Raw genomic sequence first — 9,594 nt, forward strand, 5'->3', positions numbered from 1 at the left:
AGTTTACGTATGTAACATGCAGCGCTTTTTGTGGTATGATTTTAGGTTAGATGTTCTTTGGCAGACGTAAGTTTAGTTAAGTTGGTTATATCAACGTATTTTTTTTATCTGCATTCAAGTTTGATATTTTTGTGTGATGGATTTTGTACTGGTAATGTCAATATTTGTTGGTAAAAAACTTGACACTGTCTGAGTTCGCCACTGCTTAATCAAAAAGAAACAAAGCAAACTACTAGTCCAATTGTGTACTTAAGATGATTTGCTTAGCCCATGCATTGCACAGTTTGAACTAGAAAGTGATGGACCTTCTTATCTGCCCTACGATCATGTAATGCTGCAGAATATCTAGTGTTTATAAAGTTAAGAGTAAATTGTAACAATAGTTTTTCAACTTTAATCAAATTGGAACAATGGTCCCTTAACTAAAAATCTATTACCATTGGTCCCTGAACTCATCAAAATGTGTAGTTATGATTTTTTTTGTTAATTTCGTCAGAATTTTGTCAAAATAAGTTATGTTGGAATGACCATTGCTACAATTTGGATCTCTCAACTCATCAAAACGTGTAGCTATGGTCATTTTCGCCAACTTCGTCATAATTTGTCAAAATGAGTTATGTTGGAAGGATCATTGCTACAATTGAGTTAAAGTTGAGGGACCATTGCTTCAATTGTGGTTAAAGTTGAGGGATCATTTCTTCTGTTGAATTAAAGTTGAAGGACCAATGGTAATGAATTTTTAGTTGAGAGACCATTGCTCCAATTGAGTTAAAGTTAAGGGACCATTGCTATAATTTACTCTAAAGTTAATCTTTGTTTTGTTATGTAATTAATAACGTAGATGAAATATGTGACAATAAAATATATTGAATATAACAAAATTTTACATCGGAGATATAACAAAATAACATGCAATTTATATATGAAGGGTTCACCACTAATATCACCGACGTATTTTTTTTATAAAACCTCTAACTTAGTAATATATATTTAAGTTAAAAACAACATCCGTGACCAAAGTTGACACACCCCGTCCCGAAGGAGGGCATGCTGGCCGTCACGTGAGAGTGACGTAACCATTTGCACAGTACGGAAGCTTTAAAGATACAATTTCTAAGATGAAACACCCAAAGGTGAGTCCTAATTTTTGGCCATTCTGTCAGAACACCGTTGAATTTCCTCGTAGTCACCACACCTTTGCAATTCTTGAACCTGGAGGGGCGCAAAACAAAGTTGAGTGGGTCAGCAAAACAATTCTTTTCCAAATCCAAACACTTCTCAAAACTTTGTAACCCCTCGCCGTAAAACAAGTATAATTTCCCAGAAAATAAACATATATACGTATGTATAAATATGCCAAACATGCTCAAGGGTATATCATTCATGCTCAAGAATATGCCATTCATGCTTGAGAATATGTCATTCATGCTTGAGAATATGCCACATTAGAATCTCATAATAAATGTAAATGCTCAAGCATAATTCACATCAATAACATATAATGATAGAGCTCCAATCTCAACTCAATATCTGAATCTGCACACGAGTCGGAGCCACCTAACGTGGTCTGCACGACAGGACTGGGTGTAATATATACGCTCTAGTGCTACGATCACGTGAAGACTGTGCGAATAATCGCGGGTCACCTACGAGTCGGAACCACCTAATGTGGTCTCCACGACAAGGCTTGCACCTAACTTGGATCCAAGGCGAGCGTGTGGTGCTGGTGAACATACACGTGAAGGACTCTGCCCCTCTCTGGGCGGGAGCACTAACACCGGGGGTGCAGATTATGAGCTCTCTAAGCATCTCAAACTACTAATGAAATACAACCATGAATACCACTTACCTGGTACTTACCTGTGCGTCCACAGCACCAAATACACATAAATATAAATGTATGCTACTACCAATGCATGTGATGATAGTAGTTCAATCGTAGCTTACCTGGGCCTCCTCAGCACCATGCAACAGTATGCATAATTATGGTAATGCACATATTAAAATATGATGCATATATGACAGGATAATTAATTCGTATTTCTTTTAAAATACGTTTCTGGGAAATACGTCAAGCATACGTATATATATATATATACTGAAAAATAACTGCCCACTCACAGATCACATCGACGTCTCATAGGTCCCTGAACCTCCCCTAGCTTGGTTACCTTCTTCCTTTGTATAATTTTCACCTATACAAAAAGTAACCAAATTGACGTTATTTAACGCACATACACCAAACATTCGTCCATAACTTTCTCATACGTTACTCAATTTGGGTGTATGAATATACCACGGTGATCTACACGACGTCACGAACGCGTGACAATTTTCAGAACTCAATTTGGAGCTCTCACGCGCCCCCACGCGCACTGTTCACGCGCTGCCCACGCGCGCGTCTTCTTCCTCGCGTCGCCGGACTGGTTTCGCCGGAAATAGTGTTTTGCCGGAATTTCTGGGTAAATTTCAAAGTGTCATAACTTCTTCATTTCTTAACCATTTTCGACGTACTATATATCAAAATGAAGGTATTGACGAGACGAACACATCCATACCTGTCTCGACCCCTAACTCGCCGTGGTTTCGCCGGAAAAAGCCTCGACAGCTCCGGCCAACTTTGAACACGACGATCCCGACGTCCAAACTTCTCCAACGAAGTACTCCGAGGCTCCTTGGGACCTCACTAACACATCTACAAGCTTCAAAAGTCCAAAAACTAACTAGATTAATCTTTCATGAACAGTACTCGAAATCGGAATACCTCGAATCGACACGAAAACGAAGGATTTCTCACCTGAAAATGGTATGGTTGCACTCGTACGAGCTTCACGAGTTCGATGGTGTCCTTAGTTTCTTCGATCCATCAAGGTTTGGGTGATTTGTGTGTTGTCCGTACGTTTTTGAAGAAAGAAGAAGGAAGAACGGAGCTTGGGAGAGAGAGAGAGAAGTGACAGAAAAGAGACAGAGGGAGAGGGAATCACGGGAGAGAAAGAGAGTGTGTGAGTGTGTGTGTGGTCCTACAACACTACACAACACAACACTACACGTAAATGTAACGAACTAGGGGTAAAATTGTAATTTCAAATGTACATTTCGATATTTCCGGGACGGGATGTCACAAAAGTCCCGGCCATACTGGGACTTAAAATATTTATCAAAATGTACCAAAAATGATAACAATATTATGCGACAGAAAATTAAAAAGAGAGAAAGACAAAGGCAAACTTTCTTCCTTCATCTTTTACAAGAATAACTTTTTGCGATAGTTCACTGGCTTTGGAGTCCTCAAGCTCTCCCTCTCCCTCTGATATTCCAATGCAGAGAAAGGAGGGCTACCATCGATACTTGCCATGGTCTCCCAAAGAATGCTCCCAAGTTAGATGTTCTCACTTAGATGTGACTCCTTTATTTACATTTTTCAACTCCTATATGTCATGCTAGATTGTCACTCTCATTTTGCAGATACGACTAATTAATCTTGACTTCTGATTTTTGACACTGAGGAAAAGAAAAGGTTATCAGAAATATGAGCAAAAATATAGAAATTTTCGAGCCGAACAGAAAAAAAAATGTTGTAACTCGAGAAAGTGATTATTTAACGGTGAAATGTGATCACATTGTATAGATAGACGAACATGTTAATATTTTACACTTCAGAATATTATGTGATCATATTACTCCAGAGTTCTGCATAATAATTATTCGTGACGGACGTTAAATATGCAATAGCCAACTGTGTAGTTCTTGCTCTATACTTTGTTATTATACGTGGTATTTTATACAAACATTGTAAGATGCCACACTTTCCGACAGGTTTCATTGAATTGACAAGTTGATTAACACATGTGAACATATTGCCACAGAAGAGAATCTATTTTTGGACAGCCGTAGCCATAGTTTAAAATACACAGTATCAAAACATCAACGTAGTACATGAGGAGTTGAGAAAGTACAACACCGACAAACGGCTGATGACATAAACTTATATTCTTGAACGCTCATTTATATTTGGTTTCCTTCACCTCTGGTGGCATGAAATTCGTCTCATATGAATAGTAAAATCTATCGTATTTATGTTGAATTCGATACATAATTACTGAATGATTTATGATTGACCTAATTCAGTACTGCATCTCGTAGAGTAAAATGAAGCCGGTTTCAAACTTAATCTTAAAATGCATTATTCCTATGTATTGGAGCTAAACTTTTCTTGATTGTGTGGAAGACTTTGTGTATGTAAAAATCGAATTTAAAACTTCCGCCACAATTAAGTATTCAACCATTTAAAGGAAAATAATTACTTGTTAAGTCAGATAATCAATAACATTATTTACTGTAAAAATTTAGAAATCGATCATCTTTAGAGAGATTTTTCAGTGCGACCGGTACACAGATGATACACCATGTGTTACTATACAAATAATGGGATATATGTGTTAAAAAGTTAATAACTTACATTTCTATAAAAACACGTGACATACCACCCATATTTCCGTCACGATAATTTTTTTTTTCAAAAGTCTGAACCTTTAGCTTCTGCTCTTTACCCCACCGTCTCCCCTTTGGGTCCTCTTCTTTTTCACCATTCAGAAAACCCACGTCAGTATAAATAGCTTTAGTGGTGGAGTAAGTCTGTTGAACTTCACATTGATTCAGAGCATTTGGGGTCCGACTGGAAAGGAAAATGGACCCGGAATCGGCTTCCCTTTCCGGGGGCTTGCGCCCAGTGAGTGTTTCGTTACGTTCTTATGTGTGTTCAATCTTTTGCTTTCTTTCTTTTGTGTGTTTATTTCCATGGAAGTTAAGTAATAGAGGAATGTAAATAGTGAAATTTTGAGTTTTTTTTTTTTTTTTTTTTTTTTTTTAATATTTTTGGTTTTTGGAAAATGGGGTTTTGTTGTCTTTGATTCCCAATGAATGTTCGTTCAGTGTTTACAATGTTTTTGACTGTTTTCTTCCGGATTTTCTTAGCAACCAAACAGTAGATGCATTTTTGTTCTGTGAAAAGTGTTATAATTTAAGTTGGTATGGCCTATGGAATAGCTTTCTTTATTTTTTTTTTGCTTTCTGTTTATGGCCTTTTGGACTCCAATTCTGGTTGTACTATAGATTTTCTACTATTCCATTTGTTTGGGCAATTTAGTCGATTCAGGATTAACTTATATAATTTTGATCCTGATTATATCTCTGTTGTATCAACAAAGTCAAGTATGAGTTATTTCATGGTAATTTTGATCCTGATTTTCCATTGCTGCTTTATAAACCAGAATTATCGGTTCTTTCAAGATTAAGTTCACGGATTCTATCTGCCTTATTTGTCATGTTAGTTTACTACTGCTTCACTTTTAAGTGATCCTTTTGTATGAGCACCACAAAAAATTGGTTGCATTGGAGACAGAGCATGTTAGAAGAACAGTATCCAAACTCCAAACTAGTTTGAGCTGATTTTAACGTCGATATTTATAGGTCTAGTAATTGTAACTTTAATCATGGTCCTGGACTGGTTTAATTACAGCGGGGAAGTTTGTCCTAGTTATGCTGTCCATCTTTTTTCTTTCCAGTACTGTTCCTGCTTGGTTATATTTGCAGCGGAATTCAGTTTACTCTATAATATTGTAAGCATAATAACACTTGTCTTACTTGTTTATGAGCAGAATTTTTACACGACCACTCTATGCCTCGCTTATCAGAGCCTTGGTATTGTTTATGGGGATCTTAGCATATCCCCCATTTATGTATACAAAAGTACATTCTCACATGGTTTGAATCTTTATGCGGAGGATCACGAGATTCTTGGCGTGCTTTCAATGGTTTTCTGGACTTTGACTATTATCCCTCTTTGCAAGTACATTATATTTGTGTTAGGAGCAGATGACAATGGTGAAGGTGCTTACAGTAACCTCAGTTATCTTATAGCAGCTTGTGAGAATATATATTGGTTGATAGTTGTTGGACATTAGAGATTCACTTTTAGTTTTACAGGTGGAACTTTTGCTTTGTACTCATCGCTATGCCGACACTCAAGGATGGGCCTTTGGAACACAGTTCATCCTGAATATGAAAGCATACCATCTGACTGTTCTGGTTTATCTACCAAGGATACAAGAATGAGCTCACTCATAAAAAAATTCTTTGAGAAGCATAAGAGTTCTAAAATAGTATTGCTGCTTGTAGTTTTTATAGGGGTTGGCATGATAATTGGTGATGGTATCCTCACGCCAACAATGTCCGGTATGATATTCTAAAATGCTCTCTCTGGCCCTACCAATTGACCCTTTCTGCAGTTATTGATGTTGACCTAATGAGGTTTTGTTGTGTATGTTGGCAGTTCTTTCTGCAGTTTCTGGAATTAGAATCAAAGCTCCAGGTTTACATGAGAGTAAGTCAATCATAAATGTGTGTGTGTGTGTGTGTATTATTTCTGCAGTATATTCTTGCATAAAGATTTTCACATTGGCAATACATGGAGTTGAGAATAATGGATATAGAGCAACATTATTTGTTGTCTGATATCAAGCAATACACATTTTTTCTATTCGATTTCCATTGAAAACTACCTTTTCTAATTACCTTTACGTCTGTACATGGCAGATTATACCGTGTTGATAGCGTGCATCATCGTGGTCGGACTTTTTGCTCTTCAGCATTTTGGGACACACAAAGTTGGGTTTCTTTTTGCTCCAATCATGTTAACATGGTTACTATGCATTTGTGGGGTAGGCATTTACAATATATTCCGTTGGAACCCTGGTGTTATACGTGCTCTGTCGCCCTACTATATTTATAACTTCTTCAAAATAACTGGAAGAGTTGGGTGGAGTTCCCTTGGAGGCGTTATTCTTTGTGTTACAGGTTGGTTCATAGAAAAAAGTTCCACATCTTCTGCAGTCGCCTAGAAAACTTCATATTTTCTAAGGCTAAAACATTATTTGGCTATGGTAGGTACAGAAGCAATGTTTGCTGATCTTGGACACTTTTCCAAACTGTCTATCAGGGTAAGCTCATTCTGATCCTTTAATTTAACTCTTTGAAGCGAAAAACTGCTCAGTACTTTTATTGTTGTGTTTTCGGCTGTTCAAAAATTTTCTCTTGCATCCTAATTCTTCATAGTTTTACAGTTTTTTCGACAATACAATTTATCATGCTTGTTTTAAATAGTGTCACACATTGCTAACTATATAGCTTTGTTTACTCTTTGGGCTTCATATGCAAGTTAATTATTTATTCTTTATGTATTTATTTACTACTAGTTCTTTCATCTTGCAGATTGCATTTACTGCGCTCGTTTACCCTTGTTTAGTTCTTGCATACATGGGAGAAGCTGCTTATCTCTCCAAGAACAAAAAGGATCTGCATTGCAGTTTTTACAAGGCCATTCCTGGTAAATCTATATTCTTTCTGATGCAAGGGTACATCAACTAGTTGTTTCCCGTAACGTCATTCTTCTTATTAGGAATTCAAATGATTTAGAGAAAGTTTTACTTGCACCTAAGGCATGCCATTATTCTTCATTATTACAGTTTTCAAAGTATACGGCCGTTATTTTTAGTGTTCATCATATTATTAGCTTTTATCTGCTACACGTTTGTCTGCTTTTTTTTTTTTAACCTGCAAACCTTCTGGTGTAGCTTCTGCATCTTTAGAAGCTTCAATCTGTGTGAACACCTTCACCAGTTTTGGGCTTTATATTTAATCTTATTTAATCAGAAGCTGCCGGTGTTGAATTTGAACTGATAATTTTTGTAAAATATTTTCTTTCCTTTCAGAGGTTATGTTTTGGCCAGTCGTTATTATTGCAACTCTTGCTTCTGCGGTGGGAAGTCAAGCAATAATTTCAGCTACCTTCTCAATAGTCAGTCAGTGCAGGGCCCTTCGGTGCTTCCCTCGTGTGAAGATCAAACATACATCAAATCAGATACATGGGCGGATATACATACCTGAGGTGAACTGGATGTTGATGGTATTATGTCTTGCGGTTGTTATAGGTTTCAGAGACACTCATATGATAGGCAATGCATACGGTCTGTGCTCTCTCTCTCTCTCTCTCTCTGCATTTTTGCTATTTTGAAATAAGCGGTTTTACACCATGTTGCATTTACAGGGCTTGCTGGAGTGACAGTGATGTTCATCACGACCTGCTTGATGTTTCTAATTATTAGTACGGTTTGGAAGCAGAAGGTTATTGTGGCATTCTTGTTTTTTGTAATCTTTGGATCCCTTGAACTACTCTATATTTCTGCCTGCCTTGGAAAAGTACATCACGGAGGCTGGCTTCCCCTTGTATTCGCTCTTGTCATCGTGTCTTTGATGTCTATCTGGAATTACGGGACTGTAAAGAAGGATGCATTTGAGCTAGAGAACAAGGTATCGTTGGATAGACTTCTAAGCTTTGGGCCAAGCCTAGGTATTACAAGGGTCCCTGGAATCTGCCTAGTTTACTCTAAAGTTGCGTTTGGTCTCCCTCCAATGTTTGCACATTTTGTCACGAACTTCCCTACATTTCATCATACTCTCATCTTTGTGACCCTTAAATATCTGATGATTCCAAAAGTTCCACTTGGTGAGCGTTTTCTTGTTAAGCGGATTGGCCCACCAGAGTTGTCCATTTTCCGGTGTATTGTAAGGTACTTTCCACAAAGTTTCTCAAGCCAAACCTCATTGAATTTTTGCATGAATAGCTCTCGGAACTTCTCTAATACTATTATTGGTCAGGTATGGATACAAGGATGTGAAAGATTGCTACAACTTTGAAACCCAACTGATTGAAAAGGTGGCGGAGTTCTTGAAACAGGAGAGGAATAGTGAAGAATTGGCAGTTAGAGGGCAGTCACCGAACCTAATATCTGCAGCAACACGAAATGAGGTTTATGGCTGCAGAGCTGTGCATTGGAGTGATGATGTTAGTGGCGGCAGTAGTGAGCAGTGGAGAGATGGAGTTGGCAGTGCTGAGCAGTGGATGAAAAAACTCATGGAGGCACGGGAAGCTGGTGGCATGGCCTACATGGTCGGCAATCCTTATGTTGAGGCAAGTGAGGTATCACCGTTCCTGAAGAAGTTTGCGATTGACATTGTCTATAATTTTCTGAGGCGGAATTGCAGGCGTCCAGCAGTCACACTAGGAATTCCGCATACCTCGCTGATTGAAGTGGGAATGCTTTATCAGGTGTAAATATAGCGTGGATGGAGACGGAGTAAATAAACTCAAAGGTAAGACAGGATGCTTATGGATACCAATTACATGGAAATTGCTTAGATGTGTATATGGTGCAGGTTGTAATATGATCATAAATAAGCAAGAAAGTTTTGGCGAAGAACTCACGTGCGTTCAAAGTATATTACTTTTGTGAAGCATGTTTACACTAATGTTCTACCACGTTAGAAGACCTAGACAGAAATTCTAAACTAGCTTACTAGAGAGGAGTGCATGATGACTTTTTTTTTAACGTCAAATTCATTAGCAACTCCTTAAACCTTTCATGCAAAAAGGATTGGAAACCCGGTAACTCTGTCATTTCTTTATTTGTTTTCCGAATTTTAATTTGTATGAAAGTAACTGTATGATGGGTTACTTTCACAGAAATTGACAAACCA

The 9,594-nt window shown here is 37.7% G+C and overlaps 1 protein-coding gene across 1 annotated transcript; it reads left to right on the forward strand.

The window, feature by feature from the left end:
- Window positions 1-4,664: 4,664 nt before the first annotated feature.
- Window positions 4,665-9,294, forward strand: LOC137727278 (probable potassium transporter 13). The gene is made up of 10 exons (XM_068466143.1): window positions 4,665-4,729; window positions 5,658-5,889; window positions 5,986-6,234; window positions 6,332-6,382; window positions 6,595-6,855; window positions 6,946-6,998; window positions 7,270-7,384; window positions 7,770-8,024; window positions 8,105-8,627; window positions 8,716-9,294. Exons 1-10 carry the CDS (start codon window positions 4,688-4,690, stop codon window positions 9,170-9,172), a joined length of 2,238 nt encoding a protein of 745 aa, XP_068322244.1. The 5' UTR covers window positions 4,665-4,687; the 3' UTR covers window positions 9,173-9,294.
- The last annotated feature ends 300 nt before the right edge of the window (window positions 9,295-9,594 follow it).

This window comes from Pyrus communis, chromosome 3 (genome assembly GCF_963583255.1).
Source record: "Pyrus communis chromosome 3, drPyrComm1.1, whole genome shotgun sequence".
In the NCBI taxonomy this organism is placed as follows: Eukaryota; Viridiplantae; Streptophyta; class Magnoliopsida; order Rosales; family Rosaceae; genus Pyrus; species Pyrus communis.